General features: G+C 47.5%; 1 protein-coding gene across 4 annotated transcripts in view; it reads left to right on the forward strand.

The window, feature by feature from the left end:
• The window catches only part of lrrc9 (leucine rich repeat containing 9), a 389985-nt gene extending 369129 nt beyond the window's left edge, over positions 1–20856 (forward strand). For all 4 annotated transcript variants that reach the window (XM_072491694.1, XM_072491713.1, XM_072491705.1 and 1 more), the window contains exon 33: positions 20431–20856. In XM_072491694.1, coding sequence (XP_072347795.1) covers positions 20431–20599 — 169 coding nt within the window. In that variant the 3' untranslated portion in view covers positions 20600–20856. The remainder of the gene's footprint in view (positions 1–20430) is intronic.
• Positions 20857–23322: the final 2466 nt, after the last annotated feature.

The raw sequence follows: 23322 nt of genomic DNA on the forward strand, positions 1-23322 counted from the left end.
GCTCTCTAGCTTCCAGACAGGAGTCTCATTTCTGTGGGGGGGGGGGTCTGTGGGAGGACCCTCCTTTAGGCGGGGGGGGGGGGTCCCCCTATTACAGCCGTCCCTGGGGGACCCTTATTAGAAGGGTCCCTCGGGGGGGGGGGGGGGGGGGGGGGTTAGTGGGTCTGGTAGAGGAGGCGTGGCCATGCAGTGCCATTGTGGGGAGGGGGGGGGGTGAGCTTCGGATAGGCTCAAATGGTCTCTATCAGCGTGTCCCTGCCGTGATGGGCCAAGGGGCCCACTGTGAGGTCCACCATGGCAGGGCCAAACTGGTAGAGACTACAAGTGATCCGCGTGATTCCTGGCCGCAGGGACCGGAGAATCAGAGCGGGCCGGAGCATCGGGTGACAGGCCCACTAAATAGATGCAAATCGGTCATTAAGACCCATTTACACTTATTTACATGCTGCCGCTGGCATGTGGCATGGACCTCGTTCCCGCTGCCAGCGAGGGGTCAGAGCATCACCATAGGGCTGGGGCCTGGCATTGATCCTGAATTTGCGAACCCTTCAAGACTGGCGAACCCTTCCTCCAAATACAGATCCCTCACTTTGACCAGCCCCACTTCCCTCCACTTCCTGTATGATAATCCAGCTCTAACTGTCTGTTACAATTGTGACTTGGAGTCTTGGCAGATTTTCCTCTGTGAACTTAGAACAATCAGCTTCACGGGTCACATAATGAAAATACTCAAAGAATCATCATGATGAGCACAAAGCAGAGTGAGACCAGGGATACCAGAAGAACAATATGGATTCATTGATGGAAAAAAGAGCAAGAAATGCATAATCTGTGTTAAAAACGATAACGGAGAGAGCAATAGAAGTCCAAATATATGTGCATCTATGTTTTATAGGTTACACAAGGCATTTACCAGAGTGAGGCATGAACAGATGTTTGAAATACTACCTAACTGATAGAAGGGAAAGAGTTAAGGCTGTTTCAGAACTTATACTGCGCTAAACAGCAGTAGTCAGAATAGGCAACGATTACAGTGAATGGATAGCGATTTAAAAAAAGAAGAATGCGATGAGGTTGGGTTCTGTCTCCAGATCTTTTCAATCGTTACCGTAAAATGATTAGAAGACATCGATCAGAGTAACCAGGAATTTTAGTAGATGGACAGAATATAAAATAATATGAGCTATGTGACGGCACAGTCATTATGACAGATGCCTATTTCACCCTTCTAGCCTCCTTTGTTACGATTTTGCTGTCATCCCTTCAGTACATTCTGTCCTGACCAATTTTATTTATTAACAAGAAGGAGGTTGAAAAACAATGGAATTTTTGTGCAGTCCGAAGACAATAAAATTACAACCCATTAAAAGCATTGGTGAAAATGATTAATGTGCTGGTTTGTAGCAGTACATTTGATTCAGGGCACTGAGGTTGATATTAGTCTTGATTGCCACTCAGATACAACAAGAAATCAACAAATACCAGAGGCAATTTAAGGTGTTGAACAACATGCCGTGTTTTGCCCTTATTTTGCTGAAATGTAAGTGTTTTCAAATACAGATAAGCGAATTCACTGTGACCTTTGTGCTTTGTGAAATGTGCGAAGTGGAGAGTTTAATCAGCACTGATAATGGTTACAGAAGCCAGACCGAAGTCAATGAAGATGTTTAATGAGTTCAGGTTGTAAAGGGTGACCGGAAATGGTGCATCTTACAAACAAGGATCATCTGCTGAAAAATGCTATGAAAGAAAACAAGAAGCCAAAAAAATACGTAAACAGCCAGGTTAAGGTTTAAATTTAAGATTTAAGGTTTAAGATTAAGACCAAACATTAAATTAAATCAAATAAACAAAAGATCCAGAAATCAATGTGCACTAATAAGAATATTCTTGAAAGGCAAATTGCAGCCATATTAATAAATACAAACAATTTAAAGCAGGAAAAAAGATGATGAATATGTAAGTTATAAAAATAAATTTTAAATAACATTATGGGCGTGGTCCAACGGCCAAGCTACGCCTGAAAAGCAGCTCACCGCAACGCAGCGCAGCATGTCAGATGAAAGGCAGAAGATATAAGAAAACCAGAGCACCCGGAGGAAACCCACGCAGACACAGGGAGGATATGCAGTGTCCGCACAGACAGTGATCGAAGCCGGGAATGGAACCCGGGTCCCTGCTGCTGTGAAGCAACACTGCTAACCACTGTGCTACAAGCTGCCCTTTCATAGGGGTCTCCCAGGGGATTGGAAGCTCCCAGCTGCATGCCCTTTGGGCAGGGTGGTGCCCTGGCACTGCTGATTCCACCTGGGCAGCCTGCAAGTGCCACTTGGGTGTGGAGTGGAGCTCCCCAGTGTACAAAACGGGCTTATGTGTGGCCTCAGTGCGCGTTCCCTGCTGAGGTCCCTTATACAATGCAAGGCACGTTGTACAGCCATGTGCTTCTTGTTGCTGCAAATGCTGGGAAACACACAGCTAAACACACTTGCTATGGGTCTTTGTTCCCAATTGGTTGAATCTAGCCCATTTAGTCAGTATTTTAGAAGGAGAGTGCAATAGTTAAAAGTTTAAACTTGTGAACACACTTTTCTATATTTAATGATTGTACATATCTGTGTGTCCAAGAAAAACATTTGGCAGCTGGGGCCTCCAGTTACCAGTCCCTAAAATCTGGAATTCACTTCCTAACTCTCTCGTCTCTCTACTTCTCTTTTTCTTTAAGACACACCTGTCTTTATATTTTTCTGTTGGTTCGACATCCCACTTATGAAGTACTTTGGAATATTCTACTGAATTTAAAGGGTGACACGGTGGCACAGTGGTTAGTTCTGCTGTCTCACAGCATCAGGGACCCAGGTTTGATTCTGACCTTGGGTGACTGTGTGGCGTTTGCACTTTCTCCCCGTGTCTGCGTGGGTTTCCATCGAGTGTTCCGGTTTCCTCCCACAGTCTAAAGATGTGCAGGTTAGGTTGATTGGCAATGCTAAATTTCCCCTTACTGTCCAACAGTTAGGTGGGGTTATGGGGATAGGGTACTCTTTCTGAGGGTCAGTGCAAACTTGATAGGCTGAATGGCCTCTTTCTGCACTTTAGGGATTCTACGGTGCTGTGTAAATACAAGTTGTTGTAGTTATTAATATTTGCTACATACCTTTGTTCCTTTTCAGCATTTGTCATCCATGCAGTGTAACAGATACCTTCAATGATTATGTCTAATATTGCACTGTTCCATGCTGTTGCAAAACCTATATATATTGTATTCAAATATAGGAATTACGGCTGTGTGACTAAGAACAATTGATGCAACAGCAGTGACAAAATCAACTTTTATAATGAATGTGAAAGCATCTGTCTTTTCTCAACTCATCATTGGATTCCTCTCATCATCTCCATTCACTCTTTGAAAATAGTTCTCCTTGCTGAAAAAACAAAAGTTAGAATTTATATCTACAATAATTAATTAAAAATATAATTTGCGTTGAAGTGACAAAAAGGAACATATTTAGATAAAATTAATGAAAACAAATAGTACACTTAGTTTAAGTTGCATTTTAAAGCCATTAGCAGTACTACAGCAGTTATGCTTTCAAGGAGATGTTTTCATAGGTTCACTACCCATCAAAAAAGATGTTGGGCGTGATTTAACAGCCTCGTCGCGCCCGACTTGGTGATTTAATGGCCTCGTCAGCGCAGGAAATGACATGTGGGGCCTCGACAGGATGTTCCCCACCGAGGCCAAAGAAACAGCAAAGTGCCGTTAAATAGCGGTGTCTTTCCCGGTGCTGTAGGCTTGTAGTGGAGTTCCCCAGTGATCAGCGTTGGGACCATTGCTCAGATTAATGATCTAGACTGTGGAATTCAGAGAATGATTTCAAAATTTTCAGATGATACAAAGAATTTCAAAAGGACATAGACATGTTGGCGGATTGGGCAGACAAGTGGCAGATAAAGTTCAATGCAGAAAAGGGTGAGTTGATTCATTTTGACAGCACGAATATAGATAGTCAGCACAAAATAAAGGGAGAAACGAGAAATGGAGGCGCAGGAACAGAGGTACGTGTACATATGTACAGACGTCATTGAGGATGGCAGGGCAGGTTGATAAAGCATATAGTATCTTAGGCATTATTAATAGGGGCAATGAGTACAAGAGTAAGAAGGTCATGTTGAACTTGTATAAGACACTAGTTTGCCCCATCTGAACACTGCATCCAATTCTGGGCACCATACTTGAGGAAGGATGTGAAGGCATTGGAGAGAGTACAGAGGAGTTTAACAAAAATGAGGATAGGTTGGAGAGATTGGGACTGTTTTCCTTGTAGAAATTAAGGCTGAGAGGAGACTTGATAGAGGTATTTAAGATCCTAAGGAGAGTGAACAGGGTAAATAGTGAGAAACTGTTCCCACTCAAGAGGGCATCAAGAACTAGAGGGCACAGATTTAAAATAATGGTCAAAAGGAGCAAAAGTATTGTGAGGAAAAATCTTTTCACCCAGAGGTTTTTGGAGTCTGGAATGGACTTCCTGAGAGGGTGATGGAGGCAGGTTCGACCGCGGTATTCAGAGGGTAATTGGATTGCTATCTGAAAAGAAAGAATGTGCAAGGTTACGGGGATAAGGCGACAGCGTGAGACTAGGTAGAATGCTCTTTCAGAGAGCCAGTGCAGACTCGATAGGCCAAATGGCCTCATTCTGCGGTGTAAAGATTCTGTGAAATTATTGGTGCCATTATCATATGAAAGTTTGGAGAAATTGCAATGGTTCTCAAATATTATTTAGAAAAATGTATGTAATTTATTTTAGAAATGAAAGTTTGTTTGACTTGGAGAACATTCCTGTGCAGCCTTCGCTGAAAGAGAAACAAGGCAGATATTAGTAACAAAGTTAGTTTACACCTGAAAAGAATATCTAACGAATTAATAATAATATAATAACCTTTTATTGTCACAAGAATTAATTTGAAGACATGTAGCTCCCTTCTGAGCTATTGCAGCAGACTTCCTTTTTTAAAAAAATATTTTTATTTTTCTCCTTTTTCACATTTTCTCCCAAATTTACACCCATCAACAATAAACAATAGTCAGTAACAAATATGTCAATCCTCATATCAATAACAACGATCCCATCCTCCCACCAAACCCCAAACATTAGCCCGCATTTTCACACAAACAAATGACAAAAGGAATTAAGGATCATCCATAGTCGCCATTAACACACACCGCCCCCTTCCCTCCAACCCTCCCACCCACCCCTCCCCCCTCCCCCCAACCCACCCACCCACCCCTCCCAACTAATGTTCGATGTTATCCAGTTCTTGAAAGTGCATAATGAATAATGCCCATGAATTGTAGAACCGCTCCATCCTTCCGCTCAGTTCAAACTTAACCTTCTCAAGAGTCAAGAATTCCAATAGGTCAGCCCGCCAGGGCACAGGGTGTAGAGGCTGCTCTCCAACCTATCAGGATCCGCCTTCGGGCAATCAACGAGGCGAAGGCTACAACATCTGCCTCCGCACCCATTTCCAACCCTGGCTGGTCCGACACCCCGAATATGGCCCCCCGGGGGCCCGGGTCCAGTTTCACTGCACCACTTTATAAATTACCCTAAAAACCTCCTTCCAGTAATCCTCTAGCTTTGGACAGGACCAAAACATATGAACGTGATTGGCGCCCCCACCACCCCCGCGCGCAACGAAGGAGCGCCTAAAGGAACAGCTCAAGGAGCTGCAGCAGCAGAGGATCATTTCCAGGGTAATCAAACCGACTGACTGGCTTAGCTCGATGGTGGTGGTTAAAAAACCCTCTGGAGACCTGTGCATCTGCATTAATCCCAAGGATCTCAACCAGAATATAATGCGTGAATACTACCCCATCCCGAAGCGGGAGGAACTCACCAGTGAGATTGCACATGCACGGTTTTTCACCAAGTTAGATGCGTCACATGGATTCTGGCAAATCCAGCTGGATGAGTCCAACAGAAGGCTCTGCACCTTCAACACACTGTTTGGCAGGGACTGCTACAAACATATGCTGTTCGGCATCGTCTCGGCATCGGAGATATTTCATCGCATCATGGAGCAGATGATGGAGGGCATCGAAGGGCTTCGTGTGTACGTGGACGACGTCATCATATGGTCCAAGACCCCTGAGGAGCATGTTTCCTGTCTCCGGCAGGTATTCCACAGTGTCCACGCCAATGGCCTGAAGCTGAACAGGGCCAAATGTTGCTTTGGCATGTCGACACTCAAGTTCCTACGTGACCAGATCTGTCAGCAGGGCGTGCGCCCAGACACAGACATGGTCAAGGCCATCGCAGCCATGAAGGTCCCGGAAGACAAGAAGGCGGTATTGCGCTTCATGGGCATGGTCAATTTTCTGGGCAAGTCCATCCCAAACATGGCCTCACACACCACGGCCCTATGAAACCTAGTGAAGAAGTCCACTGCCTTAGAGTGGAAGGCAGCCCATCAGGCAGAGTGGTTGGAGCTGAAAGCCAAGCTCACCACTGCACCCGTATTGGCATTTTTCGACCCAGACAGGGAAACGAAAATCTCAACAGATGCGAGCCAGGATGGCATCGGTGCGGTCCTGCAGCGCGATGACACTTCATCCTGGGCACCTGTTGCCTATGCATCAAGGGCAATGACACCCACCGAACAAAGATATGCACAAATCGAGAAGGAATGCCTGGGCCTTCTCACTGGCATTCTCAAGTTTCACGACTAAGTCTACATCCTGCCGACATTCACAGTCGAGACAGATCACAGGCCCCTGGTCCACATTGTCCACAAGGACCTTAATGACATTACGCCTCGGTTGCAGCGCATCCTCCTCAAACTCAGAAGGTACGACTTTGACCTGGTCTACACACCTGGCAAGGACCTCATCATTGCCGATACACTGTCCCGCTCCATCACTGTGCCTAGTGAACCGGCAAATTGAGTCACAGGTTGAGTCACAGGTGCAGCTGTGTGCTAGCACCCTCCCGGCATCTGATGAGAAGGTGATTCGTATCCACGAGGAGACAGCCAAAGACTCCCTCGTGCAGCGTGTTATGCAACACCTAGCCAATGGCTGGCAAAAAGGGCAGTGCCCTCAATTTTTCAATGTAAAGGACGACCTGACGATGGTTGATGGTATCCTCCTCAAACTGGACCGGATTGTAATTCCACACAGTCTCCAGAGCTTGGTGCTCCGTCAAATCCATGAGGGCTACCTGGGTGTGGAAAAGTGCAGACGCAGAGCCAGGCAGGCTGTCTACTGGCCCGGGATCAGCCAGGACATCGCGAACATGGTCCTTAACTGTGCGACCTGTCAACGCTTCCAGCCAGCGCAGAGTAAGGAGACACTTCAGCAGCATGAAATCGAAACCTCTCCGTGGTCCAAGGTTGGCATCGACCTCTTTCATGCAAATGGTTGTGATTACGTGTTAATCATTGATTACTTTTCCAATTACCCTGAAGTTGTGAAGCTCTTAGACCTCACATCGCGGACCGTCATCAAAGGAAACGTTCTCCAGGCATGGTATCCCACTCACTGTCATGAGTGACAATGGCCCGTGCTTCAGGAGCCATGAATAGTCTCTGTTTGCCCAGTCATATCAGTTCAAACACGTCACTTCCAGCCCACACTAATTGCAGTCAAACGGAAAAGTTGAGAAAGGGGTGCACATAGTGAAGCAGCTCATCTGCAAGGCCTCAGATTCTGCGTCTGACATTCACTTTGCGCTGCTTGCATACAGGGTGACCCCACTGTCCATTGGCATGTTGCCGGCTCAACTCCTGATGAACAGGGACCTGCGAACGACACTTCCAGCCATACACGTGCCCAACCTGGATCACCTCCTGGTGCTGCAGTAGGTGCAGCAACTCCGAGACCGGCATAAACAGGGCTATGATGCTCATGCCACTGATTTTCCCGTGTTATCCCCGTCAGACACTGTTCGGGTCAAGATCCCTGATGGAGGCTGGTCAGCTCCAGCTGTCATTATTCGACAGGCTGCTCCCCGCTCGAATGTTGTGCGTCTGGCTGATGGTTCTGTTGTGCGACAAAACAGACGGGCAGTGCACAAGGTTGCCTGCCCGCTGGGGCAGCACGGTAGCATTGTGGATAGCACAATTGTTTCATTGCTCCAGGGTCCCAGGTTCGATTCTGACTTGGGTCACTGTCTGTGCGGAGTCTGAACATCCTCCCCGTGTGTGCGTGGGTTTCCTCCGGGTCTCCGCTTTCCTCCCACAGCCCAAAGATGTGCAGGTTAGGTGGATTGGCCATGATAAATTGCCCTCAGTGTCCAAAATTGCCCTTAGTGTTGGGTGGGGTTACTGGGTTATGCGGATAGGGTGGAGGTGTTGACCTTGGGTAGGGTGCTCTTTCAAAGAGCCGGTGCAGACTCGACGGGCCGAATGGCCTCCTTCTGCACTGTAAATTCTATGATAATTCTATGAAAACCACATTCTTCTCCGTTTCCTTCTGTTGTTTTGCCACCTCCTGATACCTCGACTCACGAGGCCACCAGTCAGGCTTCAATCCCGCCCATCAAGGCGCTGTCGTCCCCACCACCACCTCTCTGGCGGTCGACCAGGATCAGACGCAAGCCACAGAGACTGGACTTATGAACATTTGTTCTGTTTGCTATGTTCTGTATTCTCGCATTAGACAGCTGTTTTCACATGTACATATGTTCACATCCACTGCATGTATACATGTTAATATTGGCCTATTCTTGTAAATACGTTCACATATGTCATCCAAACATAAAAAAGGGGGAGATGTCATGATATGCAGACACACACATAATGATATACAGACAAGCAGCTAATGGACACAGAGAACAGGACATGGCCAATAAGCAGGCAGGACGCTCAGGGGTGGGATCTGACTATAAAAGACACGAGGCACTCACACTCCGCCTCTTTCCACTGATGAACATCTAGAGAGTCAGTCAAGAGTGTTGTTACAATCTCACACCTCCACCAAGTGGCTAAGAGCTAGTCTGGTTCAGTCAGACAGAGTAACCACACTTAAGTTAGCAGAGAGTCGAACTCACAGAGAACTGTGCTAACTGTACTATTAGTTCAATAAACCTGATTGAACTAACTTCAAGGTCTGGAGTATCTTTCTGATCTACGCTGCATCCAGTTGCAGCCAGTGTTAGACCAGTGTACCTAACACGACAAATCTGACCAAGGACCGCGTGAAGTTACTGACAGTGAAGACCAAAATGATTTTTTGGGGTCCATTTATTGGCACAAACACCCTGCACTTTGATTAACTGAAACAAAGTAATAGAACAGGTATGCAATTTAAAAGAAATTTCAAGGCAAGCTTTGGTAGCAGCTTATACTTCATACTGCTGACAAACCAATAATAATAATAATAATCTTTATTAGTGTCACAAGTAGACTTTCATTTACGCCGCACTGAAGTTACTGTGAAAATCCCCTACGGCGCCTGTTCGGGTACACTGTGGGAGAATTCAGAACGTCCAATTCACCTAACGAGCACTACTTTCGGGACTTGTGGGAGGAAACCGGAGCACCCAGAGGAAACCCACGCAGACACGGGGAGAACGTGCAGACTCCACACAGACAGTGACCCAAGACGGGAATCGAACCCAGGTCCCTGGCGCTGTGAAGCAACAGTGTTAGTCACTGATTGAAGTGCTGACACATGGAAGGGTTTTTATTCAATGAGGTTCCATTCTGACAAGCTCAAATGAGCTGGTGCAAAAAGATGGAATTGATAAAATGCATGGTATTAAATACTCAATAGTAAACAAGCATATTCAGAAGATGTGTTTCCAGCTAATAAGGGAGACAAATCAATATTATTCTTTAGCTTGTAACTAATTAGGTTTAACATGGAGAGTCAGAAAGTGAACCAAGTGGCTGGTGAGGGCAGGGAGCACCACTCAAGGTAAACATCATCAGCTGAAGGAGCATTTGTCACATGCAGATGTTTGCTTTTACTGCCGGAATGGAGCTTTTGAAGAATGCCTGGTTGATGTTCTATTAGTCACTATAATCTTTCACCTGTTTCCCCTTCTGCTTGTTTTACATTCTCTATCAATCTTTTATGTGGCCTCCTTTTTGTCCCAACCTGGTCATATTAGTCTGTGAGATTGTTTCTGAAGATGGATCATTTTGTAAGTGCATTGCATACTTAAACCAACACAAGTCACATCGCTCATTAGCATTGGTCTTTATTGCAGTTTCTTCTTTGTTTATTTCAACCAATGAAAATTTGTTCTTGGCCTAGAGATTTCTGATAGAACAAATCTAGGTCACCATGATGCCATGTATAATTTATTTTATACAATACAGCTGTCTGTACACAACAGAAAGCCAGAGCTTCTTACACAGAGCCTGAATCCACATTCCAACTTGTTACTTTAAAGGTGACAAAACACACACATTCTTAAAATCTTATTTTTTGAAAGAAATCCACAATAGAATTGTCAAAGAATGAAAATCACTAAGGGCAGCATGGCATCCAACACCTTTCATTTCAAACCTGAGTGTATTTCCGTGGACTGTTTCCTCACATAATGCGTTTCTGATCCTAGCCTTGTCATTCTGAGAAGCTGGCATCCAGAGAGAGAGGGGATGTCAGAAGGCCTGTCACTGTTCTGCATTTCCGTATGACTCACTATAGTGCAGCATTAGCAGGAATCTGGCAGCAAAATTCAAGCACATTCTTCTCATCCAGGAGGAATACGAGACATATAAAACAAGAACAAACCTGGGTTTAGATTGTACCTTTGACAATGTTTCAAAGCTGTAGGGTGCTGTAGCTGTAGCCGTCCAACTTGCTCCATATGTTCCACTGCATGCATTTGTGGGTTCCTCATCTCATTTCATCCTGACCGTGGGATCGGGATCTGGGAATGAAAATTTTGCCCACAAAGAGCTAGGGCAGCACGGGAGCACAGTGGTTAGCACTGTGGCTTCACAGCGGCAGGGTCCCAGGTTTGATTCCCGGCTGGGTCACTGTCTGTGCGGGGTCTGCACGTTCTCCCCGTATCTGCATGGGTTTCCTCCGGGTGCTCCGGTTTCCTCCCACAGACCTGAAAGACGTGTTGTTAGGTAATTTTGATATTTTGAATTCTCCCTCTGTGTCCCCGAACATGAGCCGGAATGTGGCGACTCGGGGCTTTTCACAGTAACTTCATTGCAACGTAAGCCTACTTGTGACAATAAAGATTATTATTATATTATTATATACTGACATTTGAAAATCATTTTATATCGCTTCTTGCAATCTTCCAATTGCAATCTTCCACTTCTCTTCATAGTTTCATAGAATTTACAGTGCAGAAGGAGGCCATTCGGCCCATTCTATCTTTAAAGACAACCTTAACAAGAGAAGGAATGTGCATAGGACATTGGCCTCATAACATTCATGCTCTCATTATGTAAAGAGGAAAAAACCCTACAAATCCTGACCACAAAAGCCTTGGTGGAGACTGGAATTGGGCACTGGGAGGATTGGTCCCCGCTAAGTCACTTCCTTCTGCTGTTTCTTCTGATCCTATCCACTCATTGACTTGCAGGCAACAAACCAGGCACTGAAGTAACATTTGGCCCACTTCGCCATGTTTGGTGATTGAAAAGACTGGGTGCGAATCTCCGGCTGCACTGGGCTCTCGATTGAGCGCAATGTGACCGGAGAATACCGGGAGAGGCCCGCAGTGAACCTCCCGACAGCCTCCGCACCTCGCAAGATTCTCCAAAGTCCCGTGTGATGTCGGAGTCGGAAACCCACCCCAAATGTGCGGGACCGAATGACGCTCACGGAAATAGGTTGTAGACCTACTTATGACCTACCTGTACGGGCTCCACCGGCCTCCTTCGATTCACTGGCCTCCCCAGGGAGGCTGCAGCCGGGTGCCAATCAGTGCTCTGTGGACCAGGCGGAACGGCACCCGTGGGCTCTCCAGGGCCACCGGAGACTCCAGGGTGGTCAGAGTAAGTGCAGGATGGCCCCTTGGCCCTCCTCCTGGAATATGGGCATGCTGGCACTACACAGATGGCATCTTCTCACTCCACCCTGGCACTGCCAAGGTGCCCAGATGGCACTGCCAAGCTGGCAGGAGCACTGCCTGGGTGCCAGGGTGGTAGTGCAAGGGTGCCTTATTTCCAGGATGGCACTGCCAAGGACCAGGGGGCGAGGAGGGCTTGCCCATAAAATGCTGGTAGGGGGGCGGGGGTTTGAAGGGTGGGATAGTGCAGAGCAGGTAAGTGGGGGCCTTCAGGAAGTTGGGGTGGGTGATGGGTGGGGGTCCTGGAAGGGTGGGGGTGCTGTAAGGGGGCTTGGGGAGGGACTGAAGAGGGGGGTACACCCAGGTACCCCATAACGGGGTGGATTGAGGCATCCTTTCAAAATGGCGGTCCAATCTCTGAGTTCAGAACCCAGTGCTAAAAAAAATTCTAAATGTGGGCTAAACCGGTGAGAAACTCCCTAGGGCCCCAAAAAGTGACTACGTGTCATTGAATAGCAGTGGGGAACTCGCTGAAAAACCCGCCGCAAATTAACTTAATTTGGGGGGAGAATCGGGCACAATTTATGATGCAGGTGTTCACCAATATTAGTGGCCCATATTATGTAGTTGTCACATCAGCAAAACTGTTATCATTCACCATCTTTACTGGAACTGACAGCAACTTTTGGCTTTCACATATGCACAGTTTAATACGGAAATCCTGAAGTTGCTGTCAGTGATCCTCCACATATTCACAGAATAGGGTGCGATTTTGCTTCTGTACTCGCCGCAAGAAGCCCCCATGGATGGGATGAGGCCCATTTAAAAGTCCATTGACCTCGGGCGGGAAGTTCTGTCCCACCCTTAATTTCTTTTTTTAAAAATATTTTTTATTAAGGTTTTTTAACAACACAATTTTTTCCCCTTACAAACAATAAACCCCCCCCCCCCCCCACCCCAGTAACAAAATAACGCAAAATCTCCCTGAGCAAGATATATACATGGCAAGATGGTATATTTACATAGCTTTATACACTGGTTCTTGGCCGCACGTACCGTTTCTCCCCACCCTCCATGCCATCTCCCGCTCGTCCATCCCCTCAAACAATCTCTCGTTCCCCCCCCCCCCACCACCCACAGGGTTGCTGCTGCTGCTGACCGACCTTCCTCTAACGCTCCGCGAGATATTCTAGGAACGGTTGCCAACGCCTGTAGAACCCCTGTGCAGACCCTCTCAAAGCAAACTTAATTCTCTCCAATTTTATGAACCCCGCCATGTCGTTAATCCAGGCCTCCAGGCTAGGGGGCTTCGCCTCCTTCCACAATAGCAAGACCCTTCGCCTGGGTACGAGGGACGCAAAGGCCAGAATTCCGGCCTCTTTCGCCTCCGGCTCATCCACTACTCCAAATATTGCTAGTCCCCAGCTTGGCTTGACCCGGACTTTCACCACCTGGGATATTACTCCCGCCACACCTCTCCAGAACCCCTCCAATGCCGGGCATGACCAAAACATATGGACATGGTTCGCCGGGCTCCCTGAACATCTTTCACATCTATCCTCTACCCCAAAGAACCTACTCAGCCTCGCCCTCGTCAAATGCGCTCTGTGAACCACCTTAAATTGTATCAGACTGAGCCTGGCACACGATGAGGAGGTATTAACCCTACCCAGGGTATCAGCCCACAGCCCTTCCTCAATCTCCTCCCCCAGCTCCTCCTCCCATTTATCTTTCAATTCTTCTACTAGCGCTTCCCCCTCTTCTTTCATCTCTTGGTATATTTCCAACACCTTGCCCTCCCCGACCCATACCCCCGAGATCACCCTATCTTGAACTTCTTGTGCCGGGAGAAACGGAAATTCCCTCACCTGTCACCTCACAAAAGCCCTCACCTGCATATATCTAAATGCATTTCCCGGGGGTAACTCAAATTTCTCCTCCAGTGCCCCTAGGCTCGCAAATGTCCCGTCAATGAACAGGTCCCCCATTCTTCTTATTCCCGCCCGATGTCAGCCTTGGAACTCCCCGTCCATCTTCCCCGGGACAAACCGGTGGTTACCCCTGATCGGGGACCACACCGATGCTCCCATTGCACCCCTGTGCCTTCTCCACTGACCCCAGATCCTTAGTGTTGCCGCCACCACCGGGCTTGTGGTGTATTTTGTCGGCGAGAGCGGCAGCGGTGCCGTTACCAACGCCTCCAGGCTCGTTCCTTTACAGGACGCCATCTCCATCCTCTTCCATGCCGCCGCCTCTCCCTCCATGACCCACTTGCGGATCATCGCCACGTTTGCCTCCCAGTAGTAACTCCCTAGGTTTGGCAAGGCCAACCCTCCTCGGTCCCGATTGCGTTCTAAGAACCCTCTCCTAACCTTCGGGGTCTTATTTGCCCACACATACCCCATAATACTCCTACCTACTCTCTTGAAAAAGCCATTGGTGATCACGATGGGGAGGCACTGAAACACGAACAAAAACCTCGGAAGGACCACCATTTTGACCGACTGCACCCTACCCGCCAGCGAGAGCGGGAGCATGTCCCATCTTTTAAAATCCTCCTCCATTTGCTCCACCACCCTCGTCAAATTCAGTTTATGTAGGGCCCCCCAACTTCTGGCTATCTGGATCCCCAGATACCGAAAACTCCTCTCCGCCCTCCTCAGCGGTAGGTCCCCTTTCCCTCTTTCTTGGTCCCCTGCCTGTAATACAAAAAGCTCACTCTTCCCTACATTAAGCTTGTAGCCTGAGAACTCTCCAAACTCCTTCAGAGTCTGCATGACCTCCACCATCCCCTCCATTGGGTCCGCCACGTATAGCAGCAGGTCATCCGCATATAGCGATACCCGATGCTCCTCTCCCCCGCGGACTATCCCCCTCCATTTCTTAGACTCCCCAAGTGATATGGCCAAGGGTTCGATCGCCAATGCAAACAACAGGGGGGACAGGGGGCACCCCTGCCTCGTCCCTCGGTACAGCCGAAAGTACTCCGACCTCCGCCGGTTCATCACTACACTCGCCACCGGGGCGCTGTAAAGGAGCTTAACCCATCTAATAAACCCTCCCCCGAACCCAAACCTGCGCAATACCTCCCAGAGGTACTCCCACTCTACTCGGTCAAAGGCTTTTTCCGCGTCCATCGCTGCCACTATCTCCGCCTCTCCCTCCTCCGATGTCATCATTATCACGTTTAAGAGCCGCCGCACATTGGTATTTAACTGCCTGCCCTTTACGAATCCCGTTTGGTCCTCGTGAATCACCCCCGGGACACAGTCCTCAATCCTAGTGGCCAGTACTTTTGCCAATAGCTTAGCATCCACATTGAGGAGCGAAATCGGCCTGTACGATCCACATTACAGTGGATCCTTGTCTCGCTTTAGAATCAAGGAGATTGTCGCCTCCGACATTGTCTGGGGTAGGGTTCCCTCCCCTCTTGCCTCGTTAAAGGTCCTCACTAGTAGCGGGGCCAGCAGGTCCACATATTTTCTGTAGAACTCCACCGGGAACCCGTCCGGCCCCGGGGCCTTCCCCGCCTGCATGCTCCCCAAACCCTTACTCAACTCCTCCAACCCAATTGGTGCCCCCAAACCAACCGCCTCCTGCTCCTCCACCCTCGGGAACCCCAGCTGGTCCAGGAATCGCCTCATCCCCCCTTCCCCCCCCTGGGGGCTGGGATCTGTACAGCTCTTCATAGAAGGCCTTGAATACCTTATTTATTTTCGTTGCACTTCGAACCGTGGCTCCCCTTCCATCTTTGATTCCCCCTATTTCCCTCGCTGCCGCCCTCTTACGGAGCCGGTGCGCCAGCATCCGACTAGCCTTTTCCCCGTACTCGTAGGTCGCCCCTTGCGCCTTCCTCCACTGTGCCTCCGCCTTGCCCGTGGTCAGCAGGTCAAACTCCGTCTGGAGCTGTCGCCTTTCCCCAAGTAATCTTTCCTCTGGGGCCTCAGCGTATCTCCTGTCCACTCGCAAGATAGCCCCCACTAACCTCTCCCTTTCCATTCCCTCTGTCTTCTCCCTATGAGCCCTGATGGAGATCAGCTCTCCCCTGATCACCGCCTTCAACGCCTCCCATACCATCCCCACACGCACCTCCCCGTTGTCGTTGGCCTCCAAGTATCTTTCAATACACCCCCTCACCTTCCCACACACCACCTCATCAGCCAGCAGTCCCACATCCAGCCGCCACAGCGGGCGTTGGTCCCTCTCCTCTCCCAGCTCCAGTTCCACCCAGTGCGGGGCATGGTCCGAAACGGCTATGGCCGAATACTCCGTCCCCTCCACTATCGGGATGAGCGCCCTGCCCAGAACAAAGAAATCTATCCGGGAGTAAGCCTTATGTACGTGGGAGAAAAAGAAAATTCCCTGGCCTGCGGTCTTGCAAACCTCCATGGGTCCACTCCCCCCATCTGATCCATAAAACCCCTGAGCACCTTGTCCGCCGCCGGCCTGCTTCCCGTCCTTGATCTGGAGCGGTCCAGTGCTGGGTCCAGCACCGTATTGAAGTCCCCTCCCATTATCAGTCCTCCTACCTCCAGGTCCGGAATGCGCCCCAACATGCGCTTCATAAATCCAGCATCATCCCAGTTCGGGGCGTATACATTTACCAACACCACCCACGTCCCTTGCAACCTACCACTCACCTTCGCATATCATCCCTCCATTATCCGCTACGATAGTCTTGGCCTCAAATGACTCATGCTTTCCCACCAGAATTGCCACTCCTCTATTTTTTGCGTCCAATCCCGAGTGAAATACCTGTCCTACCCATCCCTTTCTTAACCTGACCTGGTCCGCCACCTTCAGGTGTGTCTCTTGGAGCATTGCCACGTCTGCCTTCAGTCCCTTCAAGTGCGCGAACACTCGAGCCCTCTTCACCGGCCCATTCAGGCCCCTCACGTTCCACGTTATCAGCCGGATTGGAGGGATTCTCACCCCCCCGCCCCCCGTCGACTAGCCATCTCCTTTTCTGGGCCAGTCCCTTGTCCGCGTCTCCCTCACTCTCCAGTCCCCCAGCTGGGGGACCCCCGTCCCAGCCACCTCTTCTGTGTCCCGTTCTCTTTCGGCCAGTGCAGCAGCAACCCCCCCCCCCCCCCCACCCCCCCCCCCCGCTAGATCCCTGTCTGGCTTTTTTGCTCCCCCCATATCCCTCCCGTAAGTCAGCTGACACCTGATGACCCCGGCTTCCCCGCCATCCCTTTGACCCCCCCACGTGGGAATCTCCCAATCAATGTACATTCCTTCGTTCCCCTTCCCGCCTTTCTTGCAGCGCGCGGGAAAGAAAACCCCGCGCTTTCCAAAGCCTGCCCCGCCCCCCCATGGCGCAGCTCCTGTCGTGGCCTTGTCCCTCTCCCCCAGCCCATATAGCATTTATTGCGCGTGGTTGACCCCCTATGTACAACAACCATCATACTTCAACCCTCAAACACCCCCCTCCCACACAAACCCTCAATTAGAGTCAAATTTTTCAGCTAGTATAAAGGTCCACGCCTCTTCGGGCGTTTCAAAGTCGTGGTGTTGGCCATTATGTGTAACCCACAGTCGCGCTGGCTGCAACATTCCAAATTTCACTCCTTTCCGATGCAGCACCGCTTTGACCCGGTTGAAACCCGCTCTCCGCTTAGCGACCTCCGCGCTCCAGTCCGGGTATATTCTTACCTCCACTTGCTGCTCCGTTCCTTCTTGGACCATTTCAGGACCCTCTCTCTGCCCGTAAACCGGTGAAATCTCACCACCAACGCCTTTGGCGGCTCATTTGCCTTGGGCTTCCTCGCTAGCACCCGGTGCGCCCCTTCCAGCTCCAGCAATCCCGGAGGGGCCTCCGCACCCACCAGCGTCCCGATCATTGTGCCTGCATATGCCCCGGCATCGGCCCCCTCCATTCCTTCTGGGAGACCCAGGATCCTCAAATTGTTTCTCCTTGATCTGTTCTCCAGGTCTTCGAGTCTTCCCGCCCACGTCTTGTGTAGCGCCTCGTGCCGCTCCACTCTCTCCGCCAGGCCCACGAGCTCGTCATCGTTCTCACTCACATTTTCCTGGATCTCCTGGATCTTCACCTCTTGGGCTTTCTAGGTTGCTCCAAGTCTTTCAATCATTGCCAGCATAGGCGCCACCATCTCCTCGCGCAGCTCCTCGAAGCAGCACTTGATGAACTCTTGCATCTCCTCTTTGTCCGTGGGCGTCGCCATTTTGCTTTTTTTTTTCTTTCTTCTCCTGCTGCTCCAGGGCCGCTTTTTTCGCCGTTTCGCTGCGGGTCCGATCCATGCAGGTTAGTAGGGGACCTTTCTCCTTCCTTCCCCACGGGTTGGTTATTTAAAAAGTGCCGTTGGGGCTCCGTTAGCGGGCCCAAAAGTCCGTCTTCGCGGGAGCTGCCGAATCGCGCGGCTTAGCTCCGCATCGCCGCAACCTGGAAGTCCCCACCCTTAATTTCTGTTGAACAACCTCTTTGATCTTGAAAATCTAATTATAAAAGTTTGGAGTGTTGTTCTCTCCATTACACAATTTTTAAAAGTCCACAGATGTTTTTAAGTAACAATTTAAAAAAATGTTTATTTATGATATTGCAGGTTCCATCTTAATACAATATGTATGTCCCAATCTATATCAACGGGATTAGACAAAGTCAACATGGATTTATGAAAGGGAAATTGTGTTTGGCAAGCCTACTGGAGTTTTTTGAGGACATAAACAGCAGAATAAATAATGGAGAACCAGTGGACATGGTGTATTTGGATTTTCAGGAAGCTTTTGATAAAGTCCCACATAAGAGATTAGTGTACAACATTAAAGGCCATGGGATTGGGGTAATTTATTGGCATGGATTGAGAATTGGTTAGCAGACAGGAAACAGAGAGTAAGAATGCTTGGGTATTTTTCGATGTGACAAATAGTGAGTGGGCTCCCACAGGGACCAGTGCTTGGGCCCCAGTATTCACAATATACATCAATGAATTGATGAAGGAACCAAATGTAATATTTCCATGTTTGCTGACAACACAAAACTTGATGGGAATGTAAGTGATGAGGAGCATGTTAAGAGGCATAAGGTGATTTAGACAAGTTGAGTAAGTAGCTAAATACATAGCAGTTGCAGTATAATGTGGATAAGTGTGAAGAATATACTTGCCATAGAGGAGGTGCAGTGAAAGTTTCCCAGACTGATTCCTGGGATGACAGTATTGTCATTTGAGAAGAGATTGGGTCACCTAGGCCTGTATTCACTGGAGTTTAGAAGAATGTGAAAAGATCTCATTGAGATGTGTAAAATTCTGACAGAGCTGGACATACTGGATGCAGGGGTAGAGTCCTTTGGCTTGGGCATCTAGAACAAGGGTACAAGGTAAGCCATTTAGGACTGGGATGAGGTGAAACCTCTTAACTCAGGATGATGGATTTATGGAATTCACTACCACTGAAGGCTGCGGGGGCCAAGTCACTGAATATATTTAAGACTCTAAAGGCATCATGAGGTATGTGGAGTGTGGGAGTATGGTGTTGAGATAGAGGATCAACCATGATCATATTGAATGGTGGGGCAGACTCAAAGGACTTTTATTCTCCTATTTTCTATGTACTTTGCTGTCTGCAAAATAATTAAAAAGTTAGTGATAATCAGTGCGTTTTAATTCTTGGTTTGCTGTCTGTGATAACACTTCAATTTGGTTCCGTCTGCTTGATGATTTCACTGATCTAGGTCACCAGAGAACCCTTATGGATGATACCAGAATGAAAATGACATTGTAATACAGGAAATCAACATCACAGAGGTTGTTACATTTTTATGGGCAGCTTTCTTCAAGGCTACTTACTGGTGAAAGCTGTCCCTTTGCTGCCGACCACAAAATCTGGGACATTGATGTCATCAGTTCTGATCCAATCAGTAATCAGAGTGAGACAGGGTTCAAAGTGACATGGTTATATGTGTAATCTGCTCTACTTAACTCAGCAGCAGAGTTATATTGGCAGACAGAAATTCCATCCTGCCACAACCATACCAATTGGAGGAAAACCAATTTGTTAGATTAATTGAGGTTAAACCAAATCATGTCATTTTGGCAGCATAGACGAATTAATAACTTAATTTAATGAATATTGACAAAAGGTATAAGCAAATCTATATACTCACAAGCAGGATGTCAACTGAACAGTACAATACTCGTCCTATGATCTTACACCTCCCAGCTTCAGTATATTCAGATTTGTACCCAACTCCTGAACGATTGTTGTTATGTTGAGGTGACTTGGAAATTGCTACACAATGTGGTCGCTTAAGCATAACCGTAATGGGTTAAATTTCCATTATTTGCGAAGAACACCAAGAACGTCTGGGCCACTAGAGATTTAATTTGGACAGAAGAGCACTGAAAATCAGTCCATTTCTGATGTAGTTGACTGATAAATGAGGCACTTATCTGTGTCACCTTAATTATGTCTGATTGTTATTTGTGCTTTGCAGCCACTTTGACTTCTCAAAATCCATCTTGAAAGGTCGGAGCCATCTAGTGTTAATCAAGATGTGCAGCAAGACACATAACCCTCCGAATTTGAACCACAGACAAAAGGAGGTCACACATTACAAGACTGAAATCTTGTTTATTCGATTGATGTTAAGGAGCTTTCATTAATATCTAGGATGGCACCTCAGAAAGACTGATTTATGTTGATTGTGATTATGATTTATCCAGGAGATTATTTTTACAGTGCTTCTATCAGTAACTATGAATCGCAAATTCGCAAACCCATCTCTCTGTAATTGTACCCTGCTCCCAGTGAAGGCTGTCATGGTACCTCTATGTAATTACAAGTAAGTAGCAAGAAAAAGTACCAATTAACAATTGCCAAACAGAAAGGCAATTAAATGGCTGAGAATAGTTTTTTTAAAGTGTTTCAATCCGTCATTTTGGTTTCTCAGTAACCTAAGAATAAAGTGCTGAACGTATGCCTGACATTAAGAGTACATTAAAAAATGGAATTATTCACAAAACGTAATTAAGTTAAAAAAAGACAGGGCAAGAATAGGGTCACTAAGAAATGGACAGGATAAAAATCATAAGGGAGGGGGCGACAACAAAATGGCAGAGCCAGTAATTAATTACTTTGTTTCTGTATTTACCAGTGAGGTGGAGCAGATGGAGATGAGATTAGAAATTATGTAACCTCATTTAAAAACTGGAGAAATATTAAATAAACTAAGCAAACTCAAAACAGGATAAAAATTCTAGGTCTGGATGGATTTCATTGGCACATTATAAAACAATCTAAGGAATAGATGGCAGAGGCACTATTACACGTACTTAATTATTCATTAGTAAAACATGCGATGACATATGACTGGCAGATAGCTAATGTTAGACCTATGGAGACAGAATATGTGCAGAACTGTACACTGGTCAGTTTGACATTGGTGGGGTAGGAAAGATAACAGAACTCCCACTGAAAGAGAAGACCATCTGTCCAGCTATCTCCTTATGACACTCTGTCAATTTTTGTTTGACAGTGATCCTGTGAGGCCCCTTGGAACAATTTAAAGGTGTTCTATATGCAATTGTTGCTGTTATTAATGCTTAAACCAGCAAGAATTTAAAGTAGCCAATTTTTATGAGTAGCCTGAAGTTTTCATCCGTTGGGCACGCACATTCAGCGGCCTGGAAGCAGATGCGAAACGTGTTCCTGGACCATGGTCGGTCCAGGAGCACAATTGATTGATTGATTGATATTTATTGTCACATGTACTGAAGTACAGTGCAAAGTATTTTTCTGCGGCCGAGGGAACGTACACAATATGTACATAGTAGACTAAAGAATAATCGACAGAGTACATTGACAAATGGTACATTAACAAATAGTGATTGGTTACAGTGCGGAACAAGGGCCAAACAAAGCAAATACATGAGCAAGAGCAGCATAGGGCGTCGTGAATAGTGTTCTTACAGGGAACAGGTCAGTCCGAGGGAGAGTCGTTGAGCAGTCTACTAGCTGTGGGGAAGAAGCTGTTCCTATGTCTGGATGTGCGGGTCTTCAGACTTCTGTATCTTCTGCCTGATGGAAGAGTCTGGAAGAGGGTAAAGCCTGGGTGTGAGGGGTCTCTGACAATGCTGTCTGCCTTCCTGAGGCAGAGGGAGGTGTAGACAAAACCAATGGGAGGGTGGCAAGCTTGTGTGATACGTTGGGCTGCCAATGCGATGCCAATTTCACAATGACCATCCAACACGAGACGCACTCTGTGAAAGGCTGGGCACAGCCAGGTAGGTCCAGCAGTGAAAAGACACCAAGAAAAGGGAGGGTGTGGGCTTGTGTTTCTAATCTGCTCCCTTAGGGGGACAGCCGAGCAGTCTAAAGGAGCTTCTGAGCCATGAAAAATAAATATCGATGCCAAAACTAAGTGGCAAGGCAGCACAATCAAGCACAGACCTCAGCCCTGACAGTTCATCCCGTCCTGGATCAGGATTGCAGCTAAATCGTGAAGCCCACATGGCCAAATAGCCTGCTCGCCAACTGTAAAAGCAGACAAGCTACGTATAATTACTTTTATTTGACCCTTATGGGCTAAATTGCCTGCTTACGTTTTAGCGATCGCGCTCCCACCTGAGCCCCAGGACCAAAATATTTTGCAATTGAGCAATGATGTCAGGACATGCATCTGACATCTTCTCCTGTGATTTCACCGGTTTCCGGGTTGGGCGGGCGTGAACAACGGAAAATTCTGGCCCAAATTTCAAGGGAGCAACCATTTATACTGCATGAGAAAAAAGTGCTGATTGGTTGAGATGTTGCCATAGAGAATGCACCAGGGAACTATTGTTCCCCAAGGTTTTTGTTTAATTCAAAAGACACAATGCCCGCACTTGTTTATTTTGCCTGCAGTTGACTGATCCCTGCTTGTAACTTCGAGCAAGCATAAGTGAATCACATTGCAAGCCTGACTGATGTTCTGCCCAATATTGGAAGATGTATTTCACTCTCATTTAGTATTAGGATGAACAAGGAGTTTGTTACTTCAGATTTTCTTCTTCATTTGTTCTTGGATTGTGGGCAACACCATCAAGCACTATTTATTACCCTGAGGGCATTAAATGCCAAATATAAAGTTTTGGACTGGAGTTACGTGTAGGCCAGGTCAGATTGGGCTGATGGGTTCCTTTCCTGAAGGCCATCAATAAACCAGTGGGTTCTTACAACAATCCAGCTGCTTCTATGATGCCAACCAACAAATTGACAGATATGCTGCATTCAATTTCACAGCTGGGATCATGGGTTTTGAACTCAGGCTCTGGGTTAAGAGTTTCCTCTCAAACTTGCATGCACCACCACAATTGTGCAGCCAATAATAGTGCAATTGCTTTAAAAA

Source organism: Scyliorhinus torazame, chromosome 2 (genome assembly GCF_047496885.1).
Source record: "Scyliorhinus torazame isolate Kashiwa2021f chromosome 2, sScyTor2.1, whole genome shotgun sequence".
Taxonomy (NCBI): domain Eukaryota; kingdom Metazoa; phylum Chordata; class Chondrichthyes; order Carcharhiniformes; family Scyliorhinidae; genus Scyliorhinus; species Scyliorhinus torazame.